We start from the raw sequence: 13,634 nt of genomic DNA on the forward strand, positions 1-13,634 counted from the left end.
ATATCAACTACAGATTGCATGCCAAGGCTGGCAGTAACTCATTTCCTATTCATGAGGAACCCCACAAAACCATTACTTGAAGTTTGGTAGCCTTAGAAGGCTTCTGAATCTGTGGTCTGAAATCGATTATTGGCTGAGAGAACAAAACTGTCAAATATATTACACATTTTTGTCCCAGTGCCAGAGAGGATAGCAACATCCTACAAATCACTTGACAAAATCGTAGCTAAACATGAAAACGTGAAGGGAGACTGAGGACAATGCTATTCAGCTTTTTCTCTAAAGAAAAATAAATTCCTTAGAGTTTCTGGCTATGTTGACTCTTGTCCAGGAGTAGAAGCCAAATTTATTGCCGAGAAAATTGGATTGGAAAGAGCCAGTGATTTGCGTCCTGAAGTGATTCTGGGACCCGCACAGTGTCCCTGCATTCAGTTCTGCAAAATCAGCTGCTGATAGCGGTATCTGCCTTTTGTTTCTTGGCCTTCCCAAGCCTATATAGAAGCTATGTTTCTGTCACAGTCATCAGAACGCAGAAAAATACTGATACAGAGCAAATTCGAATCATCACAGTCACCCCTAATAAAGCCTAAAACAGACTGTTTAGAAGATGGGTGCAATGCATAAAGAGGTTTTTTAAAAGGAAGTGTAGCAAGGAAGTAGGGGCATGCGAATAGTACTCGACATTTCGAATATGAATTGAGAATGTCTGTTTTATTATTTGCAATCATATTCGAAACTGATATTCAGAATTTTCTGAATACCAAATACTCTGAAGATATCCAAATCCATCACAGTTTCACCACATTGCGAAACTGCATCCACAAAACGTGACTGAGCCATTTTTATGCAGAGGGATTTTCCCCTTTGTGAAGAGGGCCTCCCGACAGTGTGTGCAAATCGAAGCATTTGAAGAAACTGGGAAATAAACATCGTTCTAACTTCGGTTTCACCTCGAATGTAGACAACCATTGTGCAGGCATTCTTCAGATAAACTACTATGATGTAGACAATTCTCGGCAATTTATTTCAGGCCCATTCAATAATTCCAGCTTTCAGTTAATTTGGACATTTTTACCGGTACCTCTAGTTCACTGTATTCAGCAGCAATATGACAACTCCGCTCCGGCTTCATGCATGTCTTTCCTGTACAAAAAACTTATATACAGAATCCCCCCCAAAATTTATTCTAGGTTATAATTTTGTATGCAAACGTCACCTGAATTCTAAAAGACAAATAATGTTTTTCTTTTTTTTTTTTAATTTCTTGTTCCTTTAACTGATTAGACATTCAATATTCGATTCGATATTATAAAATTTCAATATTCACTCACATCTACAAAGAGGCATTTCATTCTCGTCTCGGAGGAAGACATTTTAGCAACTACTTGTTAGGTAAAATGTTAGGTTACGTAAAATGTTTGGTTTCACACGTTCTAGAAAAACAAGCACTGGCGTGCTTTACTGCAAAGTTTTCACACAAATGCACTGCCATTATTACTTTAGGGAGGCACTGTTGATCTGCTGCTCAGCTTCCACGGCTGCAGCCATCTCGTCAGGGTTAGCAGCAGGCATCAGTCGTCCAGCGAGCTCCACACAAGAAGCAGGCACCTGCATGAATATGGCGACAGGGACACTCGATCAAGTGCTGTCCCCCATCTTCATATTCCAAGTTTCCTCTTTCAAAAACAAAAACAGAATTCCAGCTGGTTCTCTTCCAATGTTTACCACCCAAAGTAAAGTACTTCACACTTTCCCCATTACTATTACGTTTAGCCACTGCACGTGAACCACAGATTAGAAATATTTTACACAGCCAGCTTCCATGAAATAAGAAAAGCACATCTTGATTTTTAAGTAACACCATCAAGAACCACAGAAATGAATGCATCAACCCACTTCCAGCAGTAGCAACAGCGTTTTATGTGACCTTCATCAGAGTGATTTACGTCGTAGTGTTTAATTTTGTATTCAAAAAGAAATGTGGGAAAGCAGTCAAACGAACTGCTGGTGTCAAACCGAATGCATCCCTACCAAGCAATTACCGTTCAAGGTTTTTGTACAGTCCTAGACGCGAAATTTTCTAGGGGTAAACTCAAACCTGACATTTGAAAAGTTGTGGCAAAAAAGTTTTATCACTTTCGCATTTTTTTTTTTCCCAGACAAAAGTGTGGTATTCAGTAGTTGTGTTCACGTAACCTAGATGGCGCCAGGCACGCGCATAATCATGTCCGCTGACACATGCATTTGTATATATAAACATCATGAACTAAGAATAAAAGAGTCTTGTTCGAGCTAAGAGGTGGACGTTGACTTCGCGTTTCCCCGGCGTCCCTGGCGTAGTCGGGCAGGGCATGGCGGAGGATACAACAAAAATGAGTTCAGGGTCCATTGAGAACACAAAGCCGGCGTGCAACAAACCTTCAGTGCGAGCTGCATGGTCTCTAGGTGTTTCTGCAGCGTCTCAAGGATGTGCTCCAGGAGCCAGATGATGGAGGGTTTCTCCGAGTGGCGTGCCCCGACCAGTGCAGGCCACAGCTGCCCCAGGAAGGGCCAGTCGCACAGCACGAGCATGGTGCGCTGCTTCTTGCCCAACAGAGTGTAGAGGGCGCCCTTGAACTGCTCGTGAGTGACATCGGCCCGCTCGGGGGTCAGCAGCTGCGTCAGGCCCTCTAGCAGGAGACCGTGAGAGCCTGAAAAACTGTGCACGCAGTTTCCCAGTGCTTCCTGTGCCTGTATCCGCACCTGTGCAGGAAGCAGCAGCGACAGTTAAAGGACTATGATGCAGCAGCAACTCTCTACCTAATTAGCAAATAATTAGAATTACTAGTGCCTACTGAATTCAAGTAATCAATAATTAATGTTGGTAAGTGGCTACTCAAATTCAAGACTTAGTGATAATGACCATCAGTAGAGTGAAACGGTTTCCTGTATTTGCCATGTGGTCGGACACAAAATACAGTGGAAAAAGAAAGTGTGTGGGGGAGGCACCCAGACGCAGTCAAGATTTTAATGAAACTCGTAAGGAAACCCCTAATCCATGATACAACTCAACCAGTGAACAGCAGAGACTTAACAAGATATAATAAAATTGCTTGGAAGGAAAACTTGTTAACAGCAAACGAGATGAACCCTAACACTGCACAACAGTGCAGCTCTCCGACGTGCTGGGGGATGTGTAGTGATTGTGATAACTTGCCTCACTGTAGTGGCTGGTGGCAAGGCGTGACAGGTCAAGCATCAGGTTCCGGTGCACGTCCGTGAACAAGCTTTTGTAATGGCTGAGCACACGCATCTGCAAAGAAGAGAAAAGAGTTGCTGCTCCTCCCACTGCTAAGGTTAGACGTAGACACGAAGCTTAACGCTATCCGAAATCAAAGAAAAAGACGCATCGCAGACGTTGACATGCAAGCTTAGCTGCAAGTAACCCGACTTCATTACTGCATCCGGAATACATTCCACTGAGGGTTGCGCACGGGTCATGAAGTGGAATTCACCGAAGTCATCTCAATACATTACGACTAATGTTTTCTTGTCCGGTTTCAGTTTCAACTGCTGAGTAACAGCTGCGATGTCACAGAGGAGTTTACAACATGAGTCATGAAGAAATGTATTTATGGTTTATAGGGTTTAACATTCCATAGGGGCTCTGACTATGAGAGACATCGTAGTGGAGGATTTTCATCAACACAGCTATGGACACCAGTTTATATTGCGAGCAGATTGGCTTCCATATCATTGCACCATTTTTACATTTACCTTTTCCTTTTTAAATTAACAATGATTCACCGCATTCTCTGGGAGTGTGTTACCTCTAAGACATATTCTGGGCTGCTTTTCAATCAAAGTAGCTATAAAAAGTTGTGCCAGAAGGCATCATAGAATACTGCAGCACACACAGGTTGACAGAATGAAATAAATATCAAGTAAACCGTTGACGACCTTCCAGAGGATGTGTGTTGCATTTTAGGTCGCGCTAGATGTTTTTCAAATTCAATAACCATTTAAAGTGCTGACAGAGAAAAGAAGAAAAAAATGATGCTGTAACAGCCATGCAGCAGCCATCTGCTTTGAGCCACAGAGTGGGTTGCTAGCAGCTGCTGATTACAGAGGCCACAAAAAATCGCACAGTGAACTACTGGCCTCCTTCCCTCCTTGTTCAAGACAAGAGAAACAGCACGTGAATGAGGAGCAAAGGAAGCTGTTTGTTGGCTGCGAGCAAAGGAAACTAAGCCGAACGCAAATTCCTTTTAACCCCACTACACATTTTGCAAATGCCAGCTCGTCAAACACATTACCAAAAGCAGTGTGCAATCACAAAGGCTTCTAGAACAACTTAAGAGTTCTTCAGTTCAGTTCAGTTGTTTATTTTCCAGTTTTGCTGGAAGGTTTCCTGAATAAAAGCTGCTAGAGCAGCTTGACTAAGTCCAGGAAGTGAGAACCAGTCTGGAAGTGAGAACCAGGTTCCCAACAGGGCGCGTCTAAATCTGTCATCGATTTGCATTGATCAACTCACCTCATGTTGCAGCTGCGCCCTGTCGACTAGCAGTGCTCGAATGTGTTGCTTGTGCCTGGCAAGCTGCACAAAGAAAAGCATCGCATTACGAGCGGCACTGGTTAGATTTCTCGCAGTGCTAGCATTGCGCATCAATAGTGCTTTCTGCAAATGCACTTTCTATACCACAGAGGTGTTCGAGCAATAGATTTGGGAGGGAAACGTCACGAGTACGTACAAAATGAAATTAGCTCCAGCATGCATTCTGGAAATGTTAAACGGAAATGTTAAGTATGAACATTGAGTGGAACACAGACATGATAATATGACTGCGTTTCTTCGCGTTTGATCCGCTGATATTTACCAAGGAGATGCTCAATGATACTAGCAAGAATGCTTATGAAATAAACAGGCATGCACCGTTTGGCACTTTGTTCTACATACCCTGTTCTCCAGGCCTTTCTTGATGATGTTGAAACCTTTCCACCGGGTGTCAAAGTCATCCTTTGGGGTTCCCCAAAAGAAGATGAGTTCGTGGTAAATCTGCAATAAAGCAACAGTCCATGTAGCCTAGCTGCACATAGTGTGATGCTCAGCTGACCCATACCTTTATGATGAGGCATAGAGACTTGATGTCGTCCTCATGAGTCTCCAATGTGTGATCTGTCAAAAAAAAAGAGGTTGGGGGGGTGGTTCTGAGGCTGTGCACAATAAAATTTGGTTCAATTCAAAACGATAGACAGCCATCCCTGCTGGCAACCAATGTGAGGTTTCACGTACCAAGCACTTGACGCATAATGGTGGCCACGACTTGCCTCACATTTTCCCCGGACTTGAAGTCCACAGCTGCACCATAAAAAACAAAAAAATAAAGTGGGCGTTATAGGTATACAAGTTTAGACTTGCAGCACTGGATGCACTACATAATGCACACACACAGGTATTAAAAGTAAAAATCTGTTGCAGCTGCCCATCATTCCAGACTCATTTGCCCATGTCATATACCACATTACTGTTCAGGCTGTTTCCCGGTTCACTTCTAGCACCGGTTCACTTCTAGGGATGCCTGAAAACAACTAGAGATCTTTTGCATAACTGCTTTTAAATCAATTAGCATGGACAAAAGCACTTGAAACAGAGACAGAGACAGAACCAAATCACACATGACCATATTGCCCTTGCCAAATGTACGCTTCAAAGCCAGTAATTCCAGCTATTCCTTTGTTTTGCATCGTTTTCAGCTACTTTTTTTCAATGCCGTACCTAACAAAACGCTTACAAAAACAAAAAAAGAAAGAGATGCTGATTTCGGCCTTACATGGCACACCGAGGTAGACCTTGTAGTTGAGGTGAGTAGTCACTTTCGAGCCCAGCCTGAATTAAAAGAGAACACAGCACACAAGAGCTGTTCAGCACATTGCTAATAGTTAAGATAAGTGAACGTGAAAACGTCATCTTGAGAAGAAACTAGGTGCTTACAGGTTGATGGGCTCCCCAGGCCACATTGGTAGCACCAACCCAGCTCCCAGGATGCAGTCGAGGACCAGGTTAAGACTCCGCTGAACCTCCTCCCTGAAATGCACAGGTTACTTGCTTACACAATCCCTAAACTAAACTAAACAAGGCAACTACAGCTTGCTTCTGAATCAGTCACGGGCCTAATAGTGCAGTTAAGAAAATGAAGAAGCTACACACACAGAGTGTAAAGAAACCAGCCAACACCAAAATATAGTGACATTCCACGGTGGATCTTGGACCATGTTCTCGAGCGGTTACCTACTTACAGCAACAGCTCCTCTCACAAAAGACATGGCATATCCGTTGCCTAGAAACGATGAAAGCTAATGTCACCACATTTTTACTATATTCATGAGTTTTGTAAAAAAGCAGGAGTGTGCCAAAAGCAAAATTTCGGGTGCAAAGCGAATTCTAAGACAACGTGAACGTGCACTGAATTTTGCGAGATAAAAAAGGGGCAGCTCAAACTTGATGTCAAGAAATGCTAATGTGCACTTTTGTGCAGCGGAAGTGTCGGTACTAAACTCCTCGGTACGAAAACTTTCAAACTCTGGCAGTTTGGATCGTACATTTTCCCAGGTATGTTCGTTTTTCGCGTTTGTAAAAAAAGGTTCTTTATTTGCGATGCAAGCATATGGTACAAAGGTGCCCCATTGTCCGTTTGCTGGCACTCGAAGCAAATGGGACACGTGCTTCGCTGTTGTATAGAGGGTTAACCCACACACTGTGCAAACACTTAGCTGGATGATGTCAAAATGTTGTTAGCAGGGAAAATCCCTGGCCACAAGTCTATGCAGCGAGGAATAATATCCCTGAAAATAGCTGCTCTGAAAGATTAACTTAAGTCTCCCGTAGAAACAGGCTCTAAACAAAGCCTGTGGCACAATGACCTTCATATGACCACACATTTTCCACCGCGGAAGAATGAAACAACCAACCTGGACAGGCTGCGTTCTGCCCGACTCCAGAGAAGCAGCGCCTGAAGCTCTGGGTGCAAGAAGGTTTCGAGAAGCTCCTGCACGCACGCCAGCTCCTCTTTGGACGGCACGTGCCACCTGATGTTCAGGTGGTCCAGATCGCCCGCCTGGCCCCACTCCTGCGAGCAGCGAAGGTAATCAAACTTCCACTGGCAGTCCCAGGTTAAAGAGCCAGGTATGAACCCCTAGCACTGTCTGCTGAAAGCAAGGTCATGTACTGGAACTGCCACGACGACAGCAACAGATGCCAAGACGACCGCTTGCAGCTTTGCGTAATGCTCGCACTCAGGAACGTGCCCAGTAATGGAGAGGTGCAAAGCGTAGACAGAGCACAAGCAATCATTCTCGTAAGCAACAAAAATGACACGGACTTCTTGAGGCATAGCATAAAAAACATCCCGTGTAGCCCTCTTTCCTTGCTTCCCTGCATGTTTGGCATTTTATATAAATGGCTGACAAAAATGAAGAAAGAAAAAAATAAACAAATAATCATCTAGAAGAACAGAAAAAAACAATAAGCCATTCTTTTTTTGTGATGCCTGTTACTTGGTAATGCACGAGAAACTGCACCAAGCTCACACATAAGCTGCCCTCTGATATTTTCACTATAAAATGTGAACTCTACCTCATCGCTGTTGGCCAGTGTTAACAGCATCCTAGGTTTTTATTCCGAGTTTGTGTCGCTATATGTTAGTATCTCCCCGATCTCAAATCAACTCAAACCCTGGAACCATAAGCGGTAGTAAGATGACTTGAGGTCGGGGATATGGCGGCCCTTTCGATAACAACGCAAACTTGGAATGTGAGCCCTGAGGTGGCACATACCCTGATGGGAAGGTAGTTGGCAAAGTCCAGGCACTCCTCCCACGGCCGTGCCGTCATGCGGTAGTCGAGGGGGAAGACCATGCTGCATGCACGCAGGATGTTCCGCAACAAGCTGCTGGCCAGCAGGTAGCCTCGCCGCGATGACAAGTGCAAGGTGCGCTTCAGCACTTCCTGCAGCGACGGCACGTGCGGCAGAAGCTCCTGCCCGTTGCAGCGCACCATCTGCACAAATGGCAACAGAAACACCTTTGGTTTGGTTTGGTTTATGGGGTTTAATGTCCCAAAGCGACTCGGGCTATGAGAGATGCCATATCGGAGGGCTCCGGAAATTTCGACAATTCGGAGTTGTTTAACGTGCACCGACACCACACAGCACACAGGCACCTTGCTCTTCACCTCCACAGAAAAGCAGCTGCTGCAGCCGGTATTCGTTTCCGCATTCTTGAGCACAGTTGTCGAGCGCCGTAACCACTGCGCCACCATGACAGGGTAGAAACACCTTTGGTGCCAGCATCCGCACTGGGGCACACACTCCTCAAGCTTTCAAACAGAACAGCATTTATGACACACGTTCAGTAAGCCTTCGCTGCTCATGAATTTGTGAATATTCACACTAGTGCGTTCATTGTTGTTAAAAAAAAATTATAAATGCAGTGAGACATGGTACTACTTCCAAGAGAAGAGGGCTAACAATAAACGAAGATAAATGCAGTGAGATATGGTACTATAACAATAAGCGAAGCCCTACCAACGCTATCGCCTAGAGAGCGTAATGCTCCAGCATCACCAGTGGTGTCTAGCTTCTTCTTAGTCCCCCTCTTAGTGCTCATACCTTGTATCACTCTCCTCTAAGTAACCAATTGCCACAACTGTGTACACTTTGCGGGGAAAAATAAAAACTCGTACGCTGTGACCCCAAAGCAAATGCTTCTCGTTGCTACTTTCCGCTTATAGTAAAAATTGTAGTATAAAAATGTCAAAAGGAACAAAAAAGAGGGGTTGCAAAAAGCAGCATGTTCCACACTGTAGAAGATACAAGCCAAGGAATTTTGACTCAGTACAGTAGGCCATAATTTGTGTCTTCATGAGCCACCACAGGGCTTTCTTTCTGCTTCAGACAGCCCCCATGTTTACAAATGTGTTCCGACTAGGCCAAGCAAACTTAGCATGTGCATGATGATGGTAATTAATAGCATGAGGAAAATTTTGGCCAATGAGGACAGTGACAAAAGGTATTTTTATCTCTCACAGTACGGCTGAAGACCCATTTCTCAAGCATTTCATCCTGTAGAGGCCAAACATCAGGCCAGAGCCTGGTGCATACCCAGGAAGCTCAAACCATTAGGCCATCCCTAATTCCCACGTGCAATCGAGCATACCTAAAGCAGCACGTGCAATATAACATTTTTCAGATGACGATAAAAACTGAAACACACAGGCTAAAAAAAAAACACTGACGAGCACAAACACATTTAATTCTGGCCCTCCACAACCAGAAATTCCGACTCCCATGAGCATGGAAAAATCCCCAAAAGCAACTGCGCAAGAATGTAGGCTACAGAGCCCTCAAAATAAGGTGCAAAATTCAAGGTAAACAGTTCCACTCTAAAGAGGCAAAGACCAAAAGAGAGTGCCTGCCGTGGTGGTGCAGTGGTAAGACGCCCGACTACTGTACCGGAGTACCCGGGTTGCATGTTAAAGATCCCCAGGTGGTCGAAATTGCCCTGGAGCCCTCCACTACGGCACCTCTTTCTCTTTCCATTTTCACTCCCACCTTCCTCCCTTCCCTTACCTCCGTGGTTCAAGTGTCCACAGAGCTAATGTGACAGACACTGCGCCTTTCCTGTGAACCAATTATTATTATTACCAATTACTATGACCAAAAGAGAAAAGGGGCCCCGAATTTTGAAACATGCAGGGAGAGAGACCAGAGCACCTACTTCGGAAAGAAGGAGAAGGGCAAAGAGTAGCTCATCATCCAGCAACTCTTCTGTGGCCACCTCTTCGGACATGGTCAGGGCCAGGACCAGCTTGGTGAAGTGCGGCACAAACGTGCCCAGGGCCAGGCCAGGGTTCACCTGCATTGCAAGCAAGAGCTTAAACAAACGCCTACACGAACAACAGCTTGCTTTGAAGGAAAAGAAAACTTCAGTTTTAAAATTTTTTGTCTCAATTGTGAGGAACACAAGCAGGGTGAGAAATGAACACAGAGCAGGTCATGGAGAAACCTGCAGTTAGCGCAGTAACTATATTGTCAGAGTGCTTCAAAAGGCAATGGCATATAGCAATGAAGATCAAACGATTCAGATTTTCCATGTAAGCATTTCAAGACAAGAGGTGGCGAGGAAAAGTGACAAGATGTATAGATGAACGCAAAAAACTTGCCAGGCAGAAGTGGTGTTGAAGTTTCACAATGACTGTTCTCATGTGTGCTATAAAATAGAGTTTTTCCTTTCGAAATCAACACTCTGTAACCTTTAGAATGCCTACTGCCTAAAACAGAAGACACTCGTGAAGACTATTCTGAATCTGGTGCGCTTATCGAATGGTGACAATTAACACTCACCCGCGCCATGCAACGACACAGGTTGGCAACGTAGCGGCCAGACACTCGCGTCTCCAGGATTCGGCTGGATACAAAGGAATGCAGTTTCTTCAAAGCCGCCTGCAAAAAGAGGTTGCGGGCATATTTGTATTAGCTTTACAGTCACGTATAGCAGATCTAAGCCCTGAATATGCAGGAGCTGGGAGCTAATCTGTGACTCAGTATGCTTGGCTTGTCATTCAGCCTTCGACCTGGCAGGACAAAAAGCAAAAAACACTGAGAGAAACTTAAAATGCAAGTCTGACAGGAACATTAATCAAAAAGAAAATGAAAACTTGTCTTCGCCTTTTTTCACTTGACACTTCCAGACAAATGTGGCTTTGATGCATGGCGTCTCCAGCAGCCTCACCTTGTATATCTCGGGCGAGCTCTGGGTGAGGATGCTGCTGAAGGTGGAGGCAAGGCCCACTTCCAGGATGTTCTCCTCAGTATTCATCTTGTCTGTGTCTCGGTCGAGACGGGTCGGGTTCTCCAGGCTGCTATTCTCTATCAGAGAAAAGCACCTACCACCAGCAACAGAGGAAAAAGGGCGAAGCCCGCTGAATAAGTTCTGCACCCAACTCATTTGCATGTGCAGCCTGCACTGATGGGCAACTGCCATTCACTGAAAACTAGCAAAAAGCGGGTAAGACCTTAAGGAAATGGTCAGAAATATTATTAAACTGAGAGAAACAAGACACTGTGTAAAAGCTAGTTTCTAATTTACGTACAATAAAAAAAAAAATGGAACTAAAAATTGAAAGAAACGAGAACAGCGAAATAAGAAAAGCATAATATACTTTTCACGCTTGTCAGCATACAGCAATTTTCCAAGTATCAGTGATAATACCTACCGCCCCATCAGCTGAAGCACGAAGTCCTCAAAGCCTGCCGTCGCTAGACAGACGTCCTGCTCCACTTCACTGAGATCGGTACGAACGGCCACAGCTTTCGAGCAGTCTACCAGTGGAACGAGTGTGGCAAATGTGGAGATGAACTGGAATGTCACCTGTATGAGAACAGATGACCAGAAGTCCCTGTTCAACCACGTTCTGTCGATTCAATGCAGCCCAAAATAAGCTCGCTGATAAATCAGGAGGAACAGCAATGAACAATCTCTCAGCATAAAGAAATCACACTCTAGAAACAAGTTCAGCTCAACAGTCATACACAGCACAAACAATCAAAAGCAACCAAGTCTAATCGTATTTAAAAAGTTCTCAAGATCTGCCTTTTTCTTTACTTCCCTGAACTATGTAGAGGTTCTCTTGAAGAGAGTCACAGGATATTTTTCACTGACACAGAACCATAGGTCAGCTTGACCATTTCGGGTGCCATTTATTATTTTGATAGACAAGTAATTTTGGGCCTAAATAGCATGCTCAAGGTTCAGTGATGTCAACTAGTTGGCTTTCCAACAAAAAAAACCAATGGTTCATTTTCTACAAGCAAATACAAAATTTATTATAAACAGTTAAAATACATTTACATAACTACAATAGCAACACATCAAGATCTAAATACTAAAGGAATAGTGCAACCATTTTGTTATCCAAAGAGGCACATGACACAAGAAATCCCCCCTCAAAATTAGAACTGATTTAGATAGAAAAATCAGCCAGCGACAGAATGGTGAAAGGCGTGCTACCAGCTCACTATATTGAAGCCCATCTTCTGCTGTTCGCTAATAGGCACCAAAAACAAGAAAAAGGATGCTAAATTCATCTCAAAAGAAGAAAAAAACAGCTAGAGCACATTCTTATAAAAAACTGCGAGTTTGCAACGCACACAGTCGTGTACAAAGCACTTGAAAGAGTTAACAAGGGGATTTCGGGAATGCAAACAGATGCACAAAGCTACAAGACAGGGACGCACAATTACTGCACACAGAATTACGAGATAAAAAATCTGAGCTGTTATTCCGTGAAGCCCATACGGCCTAAATTAGCGACAATCAAGGCCTTCTCGACATGTGAGAGACACACTACATCAATAGTACGACGTTTGGTAGCGGCCCCTAAGAGACACATAAGGCTATGAGAGATGCTGCAGCGGAAGGACTCTGCACTAAATTCGACCCCTGGGGCTCTTTTTCATGTACTGACATCACACAGCACTCGAGCATTTTTGCTCATCACCTCCAATGAAATTTTGATTCAATCCTCGCAAACACTGAATCTAAATCAGCAGCTGAATGCCAAAGGCATGGAGCCACCATGACGGGTGCAAGAGCACAGAGCAGGAGCCACCATGACGGCTGCAAGAGTACGGAGCAGCAGCCACCATGACGGGTGCAAGAGCACGAAGCAGGAGCAACCATGATGGGTAAAAGAGCACGGAGCAGAGAGTGTGGCACTCACAATGCATTTGCGAATGTCGTTAGGGTCGATGCCTGGAAGGCAACTGTTGAGTAGGGGGATCACGTGAGAGGGGCCCTCGGCAAAGAAGCGGCCACCCTTGACGAGGCTGCGTGCCACGGCCACCACACAATGCATGGCTGCCGTCAGACGGTGCGGCTCTGTCAATGTCTCCAGTGAAGAATACAACCTGTGCGGCAACGCAAAGCAGGGACATTATAGGGACGCACTGTAAGGGTACTTTGGCCGTGCATGATAAGAAACCAGAACCGTCTGTGAAGAGATTGAAGGAGCGAAAGACGTGAACACCAATTTTCTGGTGAAGGGCAGCAGTGACGCCATTTAACATCATTACGGAAACGTGCCAAGGTTTCATGGGCGCTTTAGAACCGCAGCGCTTTCCTCTAGCGACGCCAGACAGTGCCACAACTGCCTTTTGCTGGAAACTCTGCATTAGTCTCTTTTGCTTGTCGCAGACAATTCTGGTGTTTCCATCATGCACGTCCGAACCAGATAAGCACCATGGTCAAACTTACTATATAACAAAAGGGTCAACAACGTAGAAGCCAAGTGCGCAGCTTCAATGCAAATGAGCCTCCGGTTAACACGGGAAAATATTTCAAAACGGTTCCAATAAAGTTACAGAACTTGGCTAGTTGACCAATAGGTGAACTCCTCCTTTCCCTATTTATAATCATAATTGAAAGATTACCAGATGAGCATCAAAGGACCTGGTTACAACCTGGGCCTCCCACCTCGTCTGCCGCAACCCAGAGCGACCGTGTAATGGCACATTCGTGACTGACATCAGCGACAGACCTGAGGGTATGAAAGCGAGTGCTATCACGGCGCTACACCATATGGTCACGTGAGCTTATGGA

The 13,634-nt window shown here is 44.7% G+C and overlaps 1 protein-coding gene across 1 annotated transcript in view; it reads right to left on the reverse strand.

Moving 5' to 3' along the window:
• LOC146176307 (proteasome activator complex subunit 4A-like) overlaps window positions 1–13,634 on the reverse strand; it is a 49,455-nt gene that overhangs the window by 21,622 nt on the left and 14,199 nt on the right. Inside the window, exons 11-26 of the mRNA XM_084582646.1 lie at window positions 12,757–12,943; window positions 11,251–11,405; window positions 10,767–10,920; window positions 10,379–10,477; window positions 9,753–9,890; window positions 7,813–8,034; window positions 6,949–7,106; window positions 5,972–6,064; window positions 5,811–5,866; window positions 5,273–5,338; window positions 5,100–5,155; window positions 4,937–5,035; window positions 4,514–4,576; window positions 3,197–3,292; window positions 2,419–2,742; window positions 1,499–1,608 (exon numbers count right to left, since the gene is read on the reverse strand). Coding sequence (XP_084438772.1) covers window positions 1,499–1,608; window positions 2,419–2,742; window positions 3,197–3,292; window positions 4,514–4,576; window positions 4,937–5,035; window positions 5,100–5,155; window positions 5,273–5,338; window positions 5,811–5,866; window positions 5,972–6,064; window positions 6,949–7,106; window positions 7,813–8,034; window positions 9,753–9,890; window positions 10,379–10,477; window positions 10,767–10,920; window positions 11,251–11,405; window positions 12,757–12,943 — 2,076 coding nt within the window. The remainder of the gene's footprint in view (window positions 1–1,498; window positions 1,609–2,418; window positions 2,743–3,196; window positions 3,293–4,513; window positions 4,577–4,936; window positions 5,036–5,099; window positions 5,156–5,272; window positions 5,339–5,810; window positions 5,867–5,971; window positions 6,065–6,948; window positions 7,107–7,812; window positions 8,035–9,752; window positions 9,891–10,378; window positions 10,478–10,766; window positions 10,921–11,250; window positions 11,406–12,756; window positions 12,944–13,634) is intronic.

This window comes from Amblyomma maculatum, chromosome 10, assembly GCF_055883805.1.
Source record: "Amblyomma maculatum isolate TAMU_Amacu chromosome 10, ASM5588380v1, whole genome shotgun sequence".
NCBI classification, from domain to species: Eukaryota; Metazoa; Arthropoda; class Arachnida; order Ixodida; family Ixodidae; genus Amblyomma; species Amblyomma maculatum.